Below are 19345 nucleotides of genomic sequence, written 5' to 3' on the forward strand. Positions count from 1 at the left end.
AAATAATTTTTCCCATTCGATATTAGTAGCCCAATTCTGTATTGGTGACAAGAAATTGCTTAGTGACAAATTTAAACTTTTTCATATATTTTTACGTAATAAAAACTGTGACAAAAATTTGGCACTGATACAGAATAGTGCCGTAAATCGTCAACATCACTGAAGCGGGCTGTTACAACTTAGGCCACTCGGTGCATTGCGTGCCAAACAAGTAACGTGCAGTAACTTTGGGTAAAATACCTTCAGCATTACATAATCATATCTTTAAAACTTCAAAGTCCTTTAAAAAATTGATTTTTTTGTTTGGAAATATGAATGTCGCTCTTAGATTTATTTATTGACTTTTGCTCAACTTTTTTGATTCCCGACCAATGTTCGGTGCATAAATGAAGGTCAGCTTGGCTTATTTGGCTAACTCCGTGTGTACTATAACTATTCGTTTACTTACACTCAACCTATGTCACAAAACTTTCTTATATCTTTCTTCGTTTTTGTTACATTCATTTATAATTTTTATTATATTCATCAATTTACAAATTTCAATTCCACAACAGCCTTAATGCCACAAACCAAGTTTTACAATTCTCGAGACATAGCCTGCCAATATTCAACATAAATCACCGACACACAAAAAAGTGGTTTGTACTTTTTATCCAGACCTACCGACATACATACATGTAATTCGACCCGCTGAATCCAAATCCGAGGTCCGTTAGACCTGTACACCCTTAAAAATTCCGAGTAAATTGCGGAAAATAGCGAATTTTTGCCTTTTTCCCCGTCCCTCCACACTCAGTAAAACTCCTGAAGTTCTCTCACTCCTTTTTGAGGCAAACTTCAATCTAGCTGAAATGGTACTAGGCAAAAATGTTGCCTGCCTACTTTGATTATAAGGTTTCAACAATTACTCCAGTTTGCAGCGAATTGTACAGTGTAAATAGCTATAATGTAGCTCCATGAAAATTTTCAGTGATGGCTCTTAGCTAAATAGTAAAGGCGGCAGCAACACCCATTCGATATAACTACTTCTGAGCATTAGCCTGCATCTACCCGACTACTGTGGGCTTCCAAGCTGAATTAAGATATATGTATAACGAAGGCTGCTTGCTCTCCTGTAATAGAATACTCCATCACCGTTTACTCTTAAAAACAAGGTTTAGAATTAATACCTACTGTCATGGGCGTAGCCAGGTAGGGGCCGGGGGTTGCTCGAGCCCCTCCCTAACTTTCAAATTTTCCTTATATATATAAAAAATAGTACCCTGAAATGCCAGCTTAATAGGGTCGAGCACCCCCCTAAATTTCATTCTGGCTACGCCGATGCCTACTGTGCAATAATCTGTTTTTAGTGAACGACACAGCCACAGGTGGGCCACGAATTTGTGCAAACGGATCTCTGTCTCTGAGTTTCCCTTGATCGTCTCTCCATCAACTAAAATAATGAAGGGAATATACGAAGAGTGTAAAGGCTTCCTCTCTAATTACTTCTACGTTAGTTGCAGGAACGAGAAGGCAAAGAGCATCGAGCACTTTCTGCCGCTGCCCTCCCTGGCTTGTTCTAAGTACGGCCCCGTACTTTGAAGCATATCTTAAACGATTGCCAAACGGACTAAGAATGCTTTAGTTGGCAAAGTCCTCTCCGCTGTGTACGGAAAAATTAGTGGATCGTTTATATGGAAAATTAGACCAAAATTAGCTTCGCACTTTCTTCATTTTATGTTTTTTCCCTACATTCAATAAGAATGGTGAATTCACACGCCTCGGCAAGGTAAATGACAAAGATGAGCTCTCCAATTTGTAAAGTCGTGCAGGTGTCATGCAGACGTTATCGGCAGTTTGTTTTCTTTAAACACTCTTCTGTCTAAATATCCTCATACAAAAATTACTTTGAATACACTTTTTTCTGCACTTCGCAGATGCTTTCTCGAATTCAGGACAAATAGAATAAAGATCGAAATTTTATATTATCATTTTGATATTATGTCTGATGGAATTCAAATAAGGGACCACCTACAAAAGAACATGTAAAGAAATAAGCAAATATGTAATGCTAAGTAACGTAAATAAATAAAAACGTAGAAACAATATTTTTTATTGATCTTTTATGTCCAAAAGTAGTTAGCTAAAAGTTAATTAGTTAGTTGACATCTAATGCACTCACTTTTTTGCGACCATCGATCGGCCTTCAAAAGTAGTTAGTTACGGCCGAAGGAAATAAGTAATGGAAAGTAATAACTAGTTGACTGCTGGGTAGTTAATAGTTAGCTATAAACTAGCCCCGTTTCATGCAGGGTATATGTATATAAATGTTCATAAGTTTATGTACGTATACATTCATATGTATGTATTTATCTAATACATACTATGTATTATTTACATACATATATTCTATTTCTTTCTCATAGAAAGTTCCATTATTTCCAGTTTACTTAACGCAATGAAGTCAGGAATGTAAAATATGAACCAGCTCCTTGCAATATCTTTAATGGGACGATAAAGAGAATGCACAAACCATTAGTTTCTTATTTACTTACATACATACATATATTTCTTACCTTCAATACAGCCGTCAAAGAAACGCTAAAATAATTGAGTCCAGACAAAGTAAATGGCTTCTGACTGGTACCAATCGCCAGCACCAGTAATTTCATCAAACGTACATTTGCATTCGAATCCTTGGACTGATGTATAACCAATTCCCAGCTGGATTCGTAAAAGGCCGAACTTATTTGATTGGTCTGACGGAAAAGACAAATATCAATTCCATAAAGTTAGCAGTTCAACTCTTAGCTTACTGTGGCGATCAGTGTCGAGCCTAACTGACCGATCAACAACATTTCCATCACCTTAGCACAGATCCAAAACATAAAACCAAAACTGCTCATCGGATTCTAAATTCGATAGACCGAATATCGGGCTCCGTTCAACAAGTCACTTTAATTTTTCCAAAATGCACTACTCACCGTGTACACTTTGAAGCCCAAAGCACACAGCAGCATCGCACTAAAGGATAAATTGGTGAATATGCGAAAGGAGAATTCGCGTTCAAACTCTTTGGCGAATTTGTACAATCGTTCGTTCTCCCGAATAGCCTCTACGATCTGGCGACTAAGATCATCTGCAACATTTTTACCATTTGCCTCGTCCAGCAGACGTTTAGTATCGTCACGCAACTTTTGCTGCAACAACAGGAAGCGTCCGTTCAAATGTAACATCACTTCGGACAGTAAGTTGTCTTCGCCCGATATCGTTGTTATCACAATGAGACCAACCCAAATATTCGAGAACACAATAGCCACATAAATGGCATAGGGTGTGATATCAAATGGATAGTACATTTTATAAAGTGGTTCCTTTGCATTGTTTAAGTTGTTGTTCAACAGAGTTAGAAAAAACGATGACAAGGTCATGTAATATAAAGCCGAAAAAAACCAAATCGGACGCAAGCGTTGCTGTATATTCGCATAGAGTTTGGGATGAGAAGATCTGCCAAAGACAAAACACGAGTATACATACAATATATAGTTGCTTAGTGTTTTACCCACTTGTCTACATAGACTTCAGCATAGAATTTTTTGAGGAATGTCTTGAAGTCGTCCTTCTTTAAGCCCTGCTGGAAAGCACGAATATGGATTTCTATCAAAATCAAATATTCTGGCACACAAGTTAGCATCTGATCCAAATCATCTCTATTCACAACAATGTAACGCAGCTCAGCATCGTTGTGTTGCATGAATATGACGAAGCACAACCACCAACAGAAACGATCGAATAGCCGCTCCGGTAGATTTGCCCCATCACGAAGTGGCCAACAAATATTGTTCAACAATCTATAGGCAGCTAAGGGCCAAGAGAGTGGAATCAATTCTCTATTAGATACATTTGGACGATACAACATTTCGGCGTTGGTCACAAAACGTTATTGAGCTCCAGAAGATAATGAGTATTTCTTTTAACGTACGCTGTTTCACATAAGCACAGTGGGACATATACAAAAGTATACATACATAAATACACGCATATAATTGTAGGTGCATATGTATGTGGGCGACATAATTAAGTCATTACATACTGTAATTTGTTTGGTCTAAAAGTTTGTTGTGAACTTTTGACAAATTTTGTTTAGGCAATAGGAATTTTTTATTTTGACTTTCTTGAACTACCCAATTGGAAATATTGAGCATAAACCAGCAGAACACAATCGTTAAAGCCATGGAAGAATACCTTGGGCAGAAAGACTTCGTGACCGCGGTGTCTTGCCGCACTGCAGCCCCATACCTGAGGATTCGAACCCTCCCCCATTAGAATCCTTCGCGGAAAAGTTAAAACAAACGCCGCACTGCACTTTGTTGGTACAATCTCGTATGGCGCGTTTGCGTGTGCCGTAGTGGTGCCGTAATTCCAAAACCCCGATTTTTTAAACACTACCGAATACAGTCATTATATAAAGTGCTTTTTCTAAGCATATTACATCAACTGAGCTGTCTCTGAATAGCCATAAAACCGAACCAAAAGTACAATGGTTTTTTCAAACAAGTTATTGTTTGGTATTTTCGTTGTTAATACACCGGTTGTAAGAAATGTGATTCAAGCTGAACATTTGAAAACAAATTCGTATGCCTAGCTGTGGCTCAATGCGCAGAGGTGCTTGCTGTTATTTGTTGTCGCCAGCAGGTTCCAGTGCGAATGCCGTCAGCGGCAACACATAATTTTTATTTCTTTTCTGTTTTTGGTTTTTATTAACTACGAAAAAGCATCTGTGAAGTGCGGAACCAAATCAAACGACGAAGAAACCTGATTGAAGTTGAACATTTGAAGAGACATTTATAAGCATTTTCAAACGAAAAAATCGACGTTGATTCGTTTTCAAGTTTGAATTTGGTAATATTAACCAATTTTTGGTTGATTTTTTTCTCATTGTATCCAAAATGATAACCAAAAGCAAATTATCACCCTCGCTCTTCTGTTTATACTAATTTAAATTTTTTCGCTCAACAGAAATAATTACTATCTGATTTTTATTTTTTCGATCCCAAACAACGATTATTTTTTTATTTTTATTACTCGCTGAGAGATAGTAATTATTTCAACAGTATTATTGAGCTTTGTACCACGATTTGTTTGTTAGGAAAAATGCAAGAAAACAACAAAGCTTAAGCGGTAGAAGTTATAGCAGCTATTTCGGAGATCACCACATCTCATCAGACTTCTCTTTTTCCAGACTTTCAGCAAGGATCGAACCCGCATCATCGATGTGCAAAGTCAGAAGCGCCAACCACTGAGCTATGCACACCCCGTCAGTCAGCTCTTGTAGCTAATCCATTTCCTCATTCAACCTGGTACTATCAAGTGCAGCTGATTCGCCGCTATGTAAGCTTGACAGCGTGGTTGTTATTGTTAATTTCAATATGCCACTTAAAAATAATGATTATTTATTAAAGGCCTGCAAATGTTGAACTACAAAACATAGCGACATGTCAACATCATGCAAGTGCCAGTTCATATTATGTCGCTCATACATGTTTCACAATAACATATGAAGACACTGTCGAATAATTGAAATCAAATCTGTGCATGTCAACACAAGCAACACATGCGACACATGCAACATAGTCGGCATTATCAATTACATTTTATATACGGGAAGAGATTTTGTAATTTTTTTAAGCAACTATTATAGTAAAATGCATTAAAAATGCATTGTCTAATTAAAAACCTGTATATATTTTCATCCAAGGCAGGATCAAACAATATTAAAAAATATGCTACGGAAGCACAACAGCGAACAACAGCTTAGCTAAGTAGCAACGACATGCTAAAACAGTATGCTTGAGATGGAATGACATGGCATAACACCTTGTTTGAGTTGACATGACATAGCCATGCATGAAAGTTTTGAAAAAGACATTTTTACAGAAAATGTTGAATTTTGCAGTTCTTTATTATTTAGAAAATTTAAGAATCCATACAGACACAATCAACTGAAGTTTTGACCTGAAAATTTTGGAACTTATTCCTTTTATTAAGGTTTCGCTACCTCTGAAAAGTATACGTCGGAAATCACGCCGTTTTTGAGTTTTTTGAATGATCATTATTTTTAAGTGAAAAAATAAAACTCAATAATAATTATTACCTTTATTTTGGTTAAAATTTAAAAAAAACAATGATTATTTTCCGTCCCTGTTTATATCAAACGTATTAATATTTATAATTTCCTGTAGAATCTTGAAGAATAAGACATAAAATAAAAATGGCGCAGAAATTCGGAAACATTGAAAATTCGGCAAAAATTCTTAGAGCTTTGACAGCTGTTGTAAACATTAAAGTGTCCAAAATAACGGTTAGCAGAGTCGAAAAAGAAGACACATATTCCTTCTGCCTAAAATGAGAAACAAATCCCCAATGGATAAAAGCATAAACAGACGGCAGCGGTGATCCGGATCAACTCGAGAATTAACTGCAGTTGATTCGGATTAAGTCCGAGTTAATCCGGATCATACAAAGAAATACGCCTTTGCTGGAATTAAATTTCAGAATACACACATGCATGTGGTACAAATCTTCCTAAGATCACTAAAATTTTGTGCATACTCCCCAAGGGCATCTTAATTTGATATTTTTCGTCCAAAAACCATAACCTAAATTAATCAAACCAATTTTTACAAGCGTTTATTTAACTTGCTCATCCCCTGGAAATTTCCAATCGATTTTAACTAACTTCCCGGCAAGCTGGAGACTTGAAACTTTCAACATACTTCTAATCAGAATGGCAATGCAATTTAAAGGGTCTAGAGCATCGGTTCCCACTAGTGGATCGCAAATCGATCCTAACAAAAAAAAAAAGATAACAAAAACATAAGATTAAAAATAACAGTCCCAAAAATCTCATTAATATTAGTTGTCCGAAGTAGTCCGAAGTAATCCAAAAAGTGTTTCTTAACTTGAAAATGACAGCCAAAATGAGAGAGCAACTGTGACTCTCTTCAGTCCGAAGTAGTCCGAAGAATTTTTGCTGGCAAAATCTTGAAAAGTGTAATGGTGCATTTACATGGTATGAATCTGTTCATAAGCCGTATGAATTTTCCTATAAAAGAAGCACCAACTCTATGAAGAAATGAATGAAAGCGATATATATTTAACAATTTTGACTTGTATACTAGACAATATTTTTTTTTGTAAACAACAAATAAAAGCATTTTATTTTGTGTTAGCTTCGAAACTAGAAGCTTATTTTTTTGTTAAATGTGCTTTAAAAAGGACCTACTGCCAATAAAGCCTTGTGGATTGCTATTTTTCCATATTTGTAATGCTTCCATTTAAACATCTTTGTGGAAAAACAGTTTTTTGTTCAGAATTGCTTGTTTACGAAACGTTTGGCATAAGTTGAAATCATAGGGATGCCGTTTTCTTCCGTTTCTCAGTGGATTTTATACTTGAATGGGCACCAAAATATGTATGCAATACTTCTACATATCTTCGTTTAAAGCACAGAACCGCGCATAAAGGAAATGCAAAACCTCGTATGGGAGGTTGCCTAAATTTTAAAAACGGTTCTATCTTTTAAACTTAATAATCTTCTCTCCTTATGTGTAAGTCGATATTTTATTATATCGATATTTTATTATAAATGGCTAAGGGCTTGATGTCAGGAGCTTCCGATGACCAAATATCTTTTTTGGCGCAAATTTCAGTTCCGAGGTTTTGCAGATCCACGATACGCGCTTTTGTACTTTAAACGACGAATATGTATATCGCTTGAACAATATGTTAGTGTTTGCCTAGCTTCTCCCCCGATATGCGGCGTGCGCGATTTTGTCACACAAAGTAAAGGACAGTTTTACGCCGACTCCGAACGGCAATTGTATTTTAATGAGAAGTTGTTTCCATGACAGAATACACTCGGAGGTTTACTATTACCAACAGAGGGGCAACCACTATTAGAAAAACTGGGCTTGAACTCAGGCTCTGCGTAATGCTCTACAGCAGCCGGCACTACTTTTACATATATTGCTGGTATATTCAAAATACTATCCCGAACTTCGGAGTGTATATATGTAATATAAAAAAAGAATGAGAGGTACTATTAGAAAATGTACCCAAAATTCTGGAGCAAATGAAAAAATGCTCATTGAAAATAGTTCACATGTATAAATTAAAAGATATAACTTAATAGGTTACAGCGCTAAACAAAAGGAAAAGTTAGAAAAAATAACAATGCGGTTTGAAGGAAACATGAAGCCATAAAATGCTTGTTTGTTTCGTTAATACTCTGAACTTTGTAAGATATGGCACTGTATTATTTGCAGTAGTTTGCAAATATTCACTAATGGTTCTAAAATCGCAAACATTTTCGTGGGATGTTTTTGTTTGATTTCGAATTGAAAATACATTACGATCATATTGTACCGAAATAAGTGCGGTATCCCTGCATTTTTGTAAAAGCCAGAAAGAAGCATAAACTGTATGAAAAAATGAAAGGGAGAAGTATACATGCCTTCTATAATTTTGACTTATATGTATATTTGGCAAGTCTTTGTGTAAACAACAAAAAATACAATTTTCATTTCTTTTCCAGCTTGGAAAATATAGGCTTATTTTTACTTAAACGTGATATAAAGCTCATTAAAATGTTCTGTAATGTCTTGTTGTAAGTTTGTTATCATAGTTCTTCGTATTTTTATTGTCCACTAAACGTGAGTGGCTTCAATTTAAAAAGTTCTAGTACAAAGAATTTTTTTGTTTTGAATTTGTTTGTTTATTGTTTTTAATTTTTAAAATTCATACTTTTGACATGTATGTGAATGGCGGAGTTGCCGCTTTCCTCCTTTTCGGGGGGTTTTTATATTAAAAAGGCATCAAAATGGGAAAAACCCCCCTTGGTATCTCTGCATCTGTTAAACTTTTTATGGGAAGATGTATGAAAATTCAACTTGCTATAATTCATATGCTTAACAGTATCACAACAGTATGTTTACAGTATCTCCCCATAACTTTTCATATGAAAAAATTTATTATATGCATCCCACTCCATATCATTGAATTCCTCCTTAGAACATGTAGTCCCTCTATTTTAGCGTATCAACAGTTCATATGGCTTCATACCATGTAAATGCGCCATAAAACGCAACTGAATTTAAATTAACGGAAATTAAAGAATAAACAACGAAAAATTAGAATGATCTAAAAACTAACAAGTAGTGTTTTATCAACAAATAAAACCGACTTCAATTCTCATGTAAAACTTTAAGATTACCGATAATTTCTTCATAATCCAATGATCGGATTTAAATCAAATTAGTATAGGACCACTTGTGAGATAACACTTTTCCTTTAAAAAAAGAATTATAGAAATCGGCTAACATACATAAAAAAATAATAATAATAAAAATATTCCGGTGAATTGATAACCTTTCCTTTTTGTGAAGTATGGAAGGAGGCAAAAAATAATGGGTATAGTAAGCGTTTATTGTGATTATGCTTGTATGAATGTGTTTTGTACATACATTTCTATTTTTATTTGACATTAGTTTTGTGGTTGCCATTCTTTGGAATACAAATTTGGCTTTTTATGTTTCTTTGCTTTTTCCTTTTATTCTCATTTAGTGAGCGCATTGTCCTTCCTTTCTTGCATTTTGACACTTTTCAGATTTTAGTCAGAAAAGATAAGGAATGGACCTATTGTGTTCTTACTTAAAAAAAGGCAATTTTACAATTTCGCACATAAAAAAAATAATAATATATTCGCGAAACTATGGGCCACAAATTATGTAACTCGGTTTTTAGTGTTTCCCTCTGACGTCAGGATTTTTCTTAAGAGGATTTTGAATTTTTTAAGATATGATTAATTCAAAAAAATATTTAAAAAACTCAGTGCAATAAAGAATAATAATGTGGGTATCATATAAAATAGAAAATTCTGTAGAATTGAAAAAGTTTTTAGTGAATAAGGACAAATAGATACTGAAAAACTCCTTTTGAATTTTATTCTTGAATATCCTTGAAAATTTGCAACAAGTATTTTTGAAAAAAAAAAAATGTATTTTAACGACCACATCCTCTAATCCTTCTAACTTAATTAGCTTTAAAAAAAATTAATCAAAAGGACATTGTCAATACCTGTTCGTCCTTGTGAACCAAAGGACTTACATTTTTCTAATTCTACAGAATTTTCGCTTTCCTTTGGGACCCATATTATTATTCCACACAGGACTGAATTTTTTATCACTTTTTTTTTGGACTCATCATATTTTCGAAAGTCCTTTTGAAAAATCCTAACGTCAGAGAGAAAATTTCAATGGAAATCAGGCATTATAGCAAACTAATTGGAAAAGTTTCGTTTTATTGGATAGGAAATAAAACAACCTTTTCTCCTATATTTCACGTACTTTCATACTCTCCCGGCTGTGTGCGGTCACTAAATCGTATCCGTATTAAGGCTAGAAAGAAACTTCTTCCCGGCGGATTGAAATTCATATCTAATATTATATTGCCAGTCTATATGCAATATTTGATGGTAAATAATACATACACAAGGAAGGGATGGGATACAAATTTTGGGTTCTTACTTCAACATGGACCGGTGGACCGTAGAGGTATTACGATAAGGAAAGATGGGACGCCAGTTGTAAAAGGTTGGGAACCACTGGTTCAGCCTATTTGTGGCATGCGCATTGATGTTGTCACACAAATTGTTATTAACTTTCATTAGAACTTGAGTAATTACCTTCAACATTTGGCTTCGAGTAACTTTAGCCCGATGTTCTTACCCCGATTTTTGCAGTGATTTAGTCCTGAATCGAGTTTTGGAAGTCCGAACACTGTTCTTTACATTTTTACTGTTTTATACATAAACCTCAAACCGCAGTGTGGACAGCAATAGTTAGTGATGTGGTTAAGTTCGATTTGAGATGGTTAACTTTTTGGTGGGCACATGTTATTATATTTTCAAAAAATGTCACTTAGACCGTTATGATTCTAATCCCTTCATATGTAACTTATGCCGAATATCCGCTAAGCATTGAAATTGCAAAAAATTGGTGCCATTTAAAAAATGCCATGTGGAAATGAATTTAATCACTATTTTTATAACGTAATGGCACGAATATTTTTAATGGCTAACTTGGTCATTTAATGGCCAGCCAATTAATGCAGAGTGGAAACCCAGCATTATAGATATATTTTTTTATGTTTACACTATTGTAAAATTTTACAGTCATAAGGTTTTGTAAGATTTATTACGGCCCTAAGGTTTATAAGGGAAATCGAATTAGTTTAGAAGCCAAGTAAAAAAAAAATAAATAAAACAACCAATTTTGGTTAAAAACAGCAATAGTGACTTCTATTCATTTTACGTTTGATAGCGGAATAGTGTTGATACTACCCTCTGCTAGATGTCGCTGAATGCATCCGCCCAATGTTTGTATTGATCGATACTCGGTACCGATTTAAAAAGTATCCAATACTTTCGATACTCGGTACCGAAATGTTTAGGCTTCCAATAAGAACGCATGTAGACCAAAAATAATAGCGGTTTAGGGGAGCCTAGCCTATCAAAAGCAAGTGTAGGGGCTAATTAAGGTTTTAATTTGCATTTTCCATCGCCACAATGCAGAGAAACTCTTCCTTATTTGAAGTATTTATTTCTAGATGAATCGGACGATGTTATCTTTGTAGGCCTTCCTTCATCCGTCAAAGCATTTTTCTTAAATTTTAGATCTACGAAGGTGGAAACTGATAAAATGGTAGCTTACTGTTGCGAAAATATTAAGAAGACGATGAATGTTTTGATATGTGGTTCCCACATTGCTTGGTACAAATTGTTTTTTTTGGGAAACCATCGCCTTTCTCGTACTAATTGTGAAGCATATTCATAGTCGAAATAAAGTCGATGTAACTTTTTTGACAGATATTCTATAGAGAATTATGTCAAAAAGTTGCAATCATGTATAGAGTCGGTATTGGGTACCGAGAAGAAAGTATTGGGTACCGAAATCTTTCTGAAGTAATGGGTGCCGAGTATTGGGTACCGAAAATTCACAACATCACTAATCATAGACATTCTCTGGCCTGACATTTGCTTCCATTATCGCTTCATCATAGTATAATTTTTACAACTGGGCAAGTTTACGATTTACTAACGCCAGACACCAGTGTTATTATTTTAATCAGGCCATAGTAGTAGTTCGAATTCTTAAAAGGATTTGATATACGCACGACTAAAATGGCAACAACGCTCAACGAATACAAACTAAGTTGCGAATTGCTTGGTCATTCTATGGATGTACGCTCTGTTGCGGCCGGTGAGGACACAACGGAAGGGCAAGTTATAATTTCGGGCTCTCGCGATAAAACTGTGAAATTATGGAAACGCATGGGGTGAGCCAATTATATATTAGTTTTTCTATGCCCACAGTGAAGATAATGAACATTTAATTTAGTGAAGCATATGCGGAATCTGTGACTTTTCAAGACCACAAAAATTTTGTTGCTTGTGTTTGCTACATTGAAGCGGAAAAGTGGATTTGCACTGGTAGTAATGATGCCACAGTCGCTATCTACAAGGAGGCCGGTTTTGTACCAATCTTAACGCTCAAAGGCCACGAATCCACCGTATGTTCAATAGCAGGAGGCGCTGAGTCGCAAACACTTATCACAGGTAGTTGGGATAGTACGGCCCGAATTTGGACTATCGATCAAAATGGAGGTGTAACTTCAGTGGTCTTGCGTGGCCACGAAGCGGCAGTCTGGTCAGTCGCTTGCTTGGCAGAAGTAAAAAAATATATCACTGGAGCCGCGGACAAGTGCATATACTACTGGAATGCCAAGGGTGAAAAGTTACGCATGTTAAAAGGGCACACGGATTGTGTACGTGGTATTTTGACTTTAAATAATAATTCGCTGGTTTCCTGCGCTAATGATGCGCTTATAAAGTATTGGAATGAAGACGGCGAATGCGTGCAAGAATTGAGTGGTCATACAAATTATATTTACTCATTAGCAGCTAATCGCGCATTGGGTAAAAATGTAATAGTATCCTGTGGCGAAGACAGCACTCTGCGCATGTGGGACTTGCAAAATGGCCAAGAGTTGGGCGATGCTATTTTACATCCCGCACAATCTGTTTGGTCAGTAGCTTGTCTTAACAATGGCGACATTGTAACTGGTTCTAGTGATGGAGTAGTTCGTGTATTTACGAAAGATCCCGCACGTTATGCCAGCGAGTTGACTATGAAAGCATTTTTGCATGCCGTTGAAACAAGGAAAGCTCAAATGAGCGACGAAATCGGTGGCGTTAAAAAGACTGAGTAAGATTTTGGTTTTGTTTTATGGTTAATAAATAAATTAGTTAAATTTTTTAAACATACTCTGTTAGTTTACCAGGTCCTGAAGCTTTACTTACGAACGGTACGCGAGAAGGACAAACCAAAATGGTGCGCCACCCCGATGGTTCAGTGAAATGTTATACCTGGGGGTTAGGTGAATGGACTTTGGTTGGTGATGTTACTGGTGCAACAGGAGGCACGCAAGCCACTTCCGGAAAAGCTTTGTATGAAGGCAAAGTATGTTTTTTTTTTGGTATCTTTTCATATAGCTAATTGAAATGCAATTTTGAAATATAATTGCTTGGCAGGAATACGACTATGTGTTTTCGGTCGACATCTCTGATACAGAACCGCCGATAAAATTGCCTTACAACCGTGGTGAGGACCCTTGGCAAGCAGCGCAAGCATTTATACATCGTAACAATTTGCCACAGGCTTACTTAGATCAAGTAGCTAACTTCATAGTAAAAAATTCGAGTGGTGCTTCTAATATGTCGACTCAACCCACCACCAGGTAAGTAAAAGCAAATAGTGCTAAGAAAAAAATTTTAATCTTTATATTATTTTCCAAGTGGGTATCAGGATCCATTCACGGGGGGATCAAGATACGTCCCTGGTGGTGGTAACCAAAATTATAACTCGACAGGTAATGTTGACCCATTTACCGGTGGTTCAAGCTACTCTACTACAAATTCGCATTCAAAACCGGAAGTCAATTTCATTAAAGGTAATGTGTTAATTATGTAGAATATATATACATTCATAAATGAAATATTATTAACCATCGTGTTAAAAACCTAAATATGTCTTTACTAATTATCAAATTCAAATTATTATACCTTATTTTATAAATTACCTGATATTTTCAAAGTAAGTAAAAAATAAATTGAATTATTTTTATACTTTCCAGGCAGTGAAAGGCACTTTCCCGTCCGTAAATATTTAACTTTCGACAACTGCGATTCCGCCAAAGTGCTGGACAAATTGAAGTGAGTATTATGGGCCATCTCAGTGCCTATGTACACAACTGTTCAGACTTGCTTACATATTTCTTCCTTTATATATAGAGAATTTAATAATAAGCTAACTAATGAGAGCGAAAAGGTTTCGGAAATATTGTTAAACGCGGTCATAGCCCTAACTGCTCCTACGCCTGAAGTAGACACTAACTCAATTGAAGCGTTGCAGCATTTGTTACGTTGGCCCAATGGTATGTGTCTTTAAGTTCGAATAATCAATAAATCCATTCGATATCTTATTACTATTCAACTTAAATTTGCAGACATTCTTTTTCCCGTACTGGATGTGTCGCGTTTGGCAATACGTCATGAGCCGATCTTTTCCATTTTAAACTCATATAATTTCCTAGATACCATACTGCCGAACTTTAAATCCTCTGCCGCAAATACTTTAATGATAGTGCGTTGCTTAGCAAATATAATGTGCCACGAAACAGGCAGAAGGCAAGTCCAACCACGATTGGAGACCATAACTGGACACATAAATGAGATAAAGAGTGGAAGCGCGAATTTGCAAATCGCCATTGCAACCTTTTATTTAAATGTTACAATATCGCAAACGCTTAGCGTTGCAAGCAGCGAATGTTGTCGTGTGGTAACTGAAGGCATTGTGGAATTGCTGAAATGGGCTACTGACTTGGAGGCATGTTATCGCGCGTTTCAAGCCATTGGCAATTTAACAACTACACCATTTGGTCAAGAAACTGTGGCCATTGTTGTTTCAGTGGACTATGTAATAGATAAAATACGCGAATTAACTAATACACCACAGGCGGGAGTATACGCAAAACTGAATTCTGTAGGCAGCGCATTGCTGGCCACCTTTTGAGTGAGTTGTACGCACACAATTTCAAACGAATGATATATAAAAACTCGTTGGGTCTAGTTTTCATTGTCAAGCAAAAACTTTAGTACTTCGATTTGCTAGAAAGAAAAAATAAAAAAGTGGACAAAGTCACAAAAACCCATGTTTTTTGTCTGTTTGTATGTACTTTCCAAACTCGAAAATTACCAAGTTGAGCTCAAATTCCACAAAATTCCAGGTAGATGGTGCGGCATTCGAGATGCTTATACGTGAATATTTACAGTCAAATTTGATTAAAAAGGGAAGTGTGTATAATCCTAAAGTTGGCCTATTAGGTGTAGCTAGGATTGGAATATATCTTAAAACCATAAGTAGAGTCTGATTTGATTCAAAACTAAAACATATAAGAGAAACTTAAAGAAAATATCTTTAAAACCCGTATATTACTTAGTAGCGCGAATAGATTTATTTTAGCCCAAGTTGTTGAATTAAAAATGAGTTTACAGCTAAATTGGATTCAAATGCACAGTCATCCAAAATGGGATTTCACTCTTACTTTCAGGAGCGATAAAGTTCATGTGAGAGGACGGTTCTAGTCGCAGTTGACCTGTCAATGGCATTCGAAAAAGTGAATCGTGCGACCCTTGCCAAATTATGCTGCACCAGTTTGGTCGCCGGGGACTAGCAGTCGACGAAGCTACAGACTTGTCGGAACGCCGCACTCCGGACAGCGACAGGGTGCCTTCTAATGTCGCCTGAGCACTACCCACAAATGCTCTGTAAGCAGGTCCTTGTTAGGGGAGGGGCCTCCGCCTAGGCCCGTCAAGGGGCTCCTATTCATATATAAAGCCTCGGTCCAGACATACATCGACCAACCGCTGGGCCCGACGACGTATCGATGCCAGCAACCTCTGGACCCGACAGCCTACAGACAGGCCTTGAACGGCATTCACAGGGACTCAGTCTCGAGTTATGTAGACTCTAGACCTGTGAATGCCGTTCTAGGCACACCACCCCCGGACATTGACGAGACGGAGCTTCATCTGCCTCGGGAGACCCGCACCACACTTGCACAACTTCGCTCCGGCTACTGCAGCAGGTTAAACTCCTACCTGAGTAGGCTGAATGAGGATGTGCCTAATGAATGTCCGGCATGCGGAGAGACCCCACATGACTCGAACCATCTCTTCGCATGCCCGGCAAACCCGACATCCCTAACGACCTTGTCCTTATGGGCAAACCCCGCAGAAGCTGCACGCTTCCTAGGGTTACCGTTAGTGGAACTTGACGACAACGACTGAGATACCAACCGATCTGGGCGGGGTTGTTGTAGCCGCTACAACAACAACAACAACGACGTATCGACGAGCGATCAACGACATTCATAGGGAATCGGTCACCGCCTACCACGACTCCTCGCCTATAACCACAATAGCGCAACTTCGCTCTGGCTACTGCAGCAGGTTAAACTCATACCTGAGCAGATTAGACGCAGATATTCCTAATGAGTGTCCGGCATGCGGAGACACCCCACGACTCGAAACATCTCGTCGTATGCCCGGAAAACCCGACAACACTAACGCCTTTGTCCCTGTGGACCGACCCCATTGAGGCTGCATGCTTCCTGGGGCTTCCGTTAGTGGAGCTTGGCGACAACGACCGAAATATTAACCGATCTGAGCGGGGTTGTTGTAGCCGCTACAACAACAACAACTCCCGGCCTATGAATGCCGTGATCGCCACCTGTCGCAGAGATGGAGCTTCAACTGCCAAGCTCAATCCCACTCAACCAACACCCCTCTCGCTTTGGTCCGACCCCATTGAAACAGCCCGTTTCCTGGGTCCGTTAGTTGAGCTTGTCAATGATTGAATGGTGAACCGATATAGGTGGGGCTTAGTAGTACCGCTACCAAGACTTCGTCGCTTCTAGTTCGGACGAAAATGTAAATAACCAGCTATCTGTGTGGACGTTAATCATGAGTTGAAGCCCCGCAGAATTGCACGGGGTCTTCCTTTAAAGTGAATTACTCTCGCCGACACTGTTTAATACGTAGGTGGCGAAATTCCCCTTGCCGCCTACTGGAGTTAACTCTCTGAGCCACGCTGATGATTGTACGATCATGGCAATGGGGCAAAACATTGACAGCCTTACGGCAAAATCACTGACTCCCCGATCTTTTTACTACTGAAACTTCAAAATCTCTGCCGCGAAACCCATTACCACACATTTCGTAAAGACCACGCGTGAACGGGACGTCTACGTCGTTGGCGCCAAAATACCGACCATCAACCATCCCAAAATCACGTTTGACAGCCACTTGTCCTTCTCAGTGCACGCCTTAACCACCTGTAGCAAACTACGAGCCAGGAATAAAGTCACCAAGTCGCTAGCCGGCAGCACCTGGGGAGCCGACAAGGAGACCCTGCTCACTACGTACAAAGCGATTGCACGGTAGGTGGGAGATGGGTCGCATTACCAGTATAGTCGGCAGAAACGAGCAACACGCAGCGGAGAAACCTTCAAACCGGCCAGAACCCAGTTCTACATGCAGCTACAGGCTGTCATCTCCACTAAGAAACCCCCAGATACTGGCGGCGAAACAGCCAAATACCATGCTATCGCGACAACTCCTCGCGAATGTCACCATGGGGAACACCCCAAGAACGCTCTGCTTCGAGACGTGAGACGGCACTTGCCCGACTGGAGAACAGACATCGAGCAGTACACATACCATCGGTTTGACAGAGCGCTGTTTAGAGCGGCGCTCAACAACCTACCCAGCTGTGCCAGGACGAGTCTCAACCACGGTTGCCACTTTGGTAAAATGTTACCAAAAGTGGTAACTTTTTTTCTCTTTGGTAATTTGGTAACTTCCGATCTTATTTGGTAACTTTCAGGCAAAATGCTTAAATACATTAAAATATTTTTGAATATCATATCTGCGGCTAGGTCACATACACACAGCTAGTTTCCTATTGAATGAATTTGTGTTTGGCGATATGCACATATATACATATGTGCCATGAGGAGCTAGGGTCATGGTGTAGGCTCCGGTCTTTCAAATTTAGAGGATTATTATTTAAGTGATCCCACCGAAAATTATCTGAACGACATGCAGTGAAATATAAGACGAGATTTTAATATAAACCTGTCCTATCCTTGCCTCAAAAGGGATTTATTTTCGTACTACATAGTAGTTTTTTTTAAATGTTAAAGCTATTTCATTGATTTAAACTTTAAAATTGCTTAGAAAAATAAAAGTTGGTCATGAAATATGTTTAAATTTAATCAAATAAAATTCAAGGAATTGATCCAAAGGGGTGGAAATCTATAAATCAATGACTTCACTGGATCACAAATTTTAGTTTCCATTCTACCACTATATAGAATAGCTCGCTGATTCCGAAAGTCGAGTAAACTTTTTTCCTGTAAACAAGTTTTCGAGTTATTTGCAATTTATTAATTTTGTTCGACTTTAAAATTTTATAGAAAATAAAAATAGGTTTTCTCGCTTGTAAAAAAATATGAATGCTTTTAAAGTAATTTTGAATTGTTTTGGACAAGTTTTTCACATTTAACTTCTACAGCATACGGCTCATAAATGGGGATAAAAGTAAAAAATAAAAGAGCTTTGTAAATTTTTTTTGTGATGAAGTCAAGCTACTAACAAAGATAGTCGATAGATAAATGAAACTGTTGTGTGGCAATAGACAGAAGAAAAAAGGCTTTTAATATTTTAGGTAACTTTTTGGTAATCTTTTTAAAAAATGTTGGTGACATTTTTTCCAAGTGTATGGCAATTGTGGTCTCAACACCCATAGAGGCAACATGCGCCACCCATAACTATCGGAGAAGCAAAACTGTCGAGAGAGATTGCAGCAAGCTAAATTCTTACCTGAGCAGGTTAGATGTATGTAGATGTGCCCCACAAGTACCCGGCATGCAGCGAGTTATCCTACGACTAGAGCCATCTTTCTAGGTTTGGGCGCCTTTCTTCGCTGAAGTTTTTTTATGCGCCTTTTTTCGCGGTCAACTTTTGAACGTGCGCCTTTATTCGTGTCTAGTGACGATATGGTTTATGGAGAATTTTATTTTTAACGATTATTCAATTGGTTCGTAAGATATACATACGTGATTAAGTGAAGCCACTCTTTTTTTTAATTTGAATAACGGTAAATTGCAAATATATCGAAAAGTT

General features: G+C 37.6%; 2 protein-coding genes across 2 annotated transcripts; one reads left to right on the plus strand and one right to left on the minus strand.

The window, feature by feature from the left end:
- Positions 1–2429: 2429 nt before the first annotated feature.
- On the minus strand, positions 2430–3924 carry LOC118741454 (odorant receptor 74a-like). The gene is made up of 5 exons (XM_036473428.1): positions 3546–3924; positions 2964–3486; positions 2796–2891; positions 2556–2738; positions 2430–2480 (listed from the first exon to the last, which is right to left on the minus strand). The coding sequence occupies exons 1-5, from the start codon at positions 3896–3898 to the stop codon at positions 2430–2432; spliced, it is 1206 nt and encodes a 401-aa protein (XP_036329321.1). The 5' UTR covers positions 3899–3924.
- An 8121-nt stretch (positions 3925–12045) lies between these two features.
- On the plus strand, positions 12046–15309 carry LOC118741455 (phospholipase A-2-activating protein). The gene is made up of 8 exons (XM_036473429.1): positions 12046–12375; positions 12438–13304; positions 13373–13559; positions 13631–13836; positions 13895–14049; positions 14233–14311; positions 14390–14532; positions 14605–15309. The coding sequence occupies exons 1-8, from the start codon at positions 12221–12223 to the stop codon at positions 15168–15170; spliced, it is 2358 nt and encodes a 785-aa protein (XP_036329322.1). The 5' UTR covers positions 12046–12220; the 3' UTR covers positions 15171–15309.
- Positions 15310–19345: the final 4036 nt, after the last annotated feature.

The sequence above is a fragment of the Rhagoletis pomonella genome, unplaced genomic scaffold (assembly GCF_013731165.1).
Source record: "Rhagoletis pomonella isolate Grant_MI unplaced genomic scaffold, Rhpom_1.0 Rhpom_scaffold_00006, whole genome shotgun sequence".
Taxonomy (NCBI): domain Eukaryota; kingdom Metazoa; phylum Arthropoda; class Insecta; order Diptera; family Tephritidae; genus Rhagoletis; species Rhagoletis pomonella.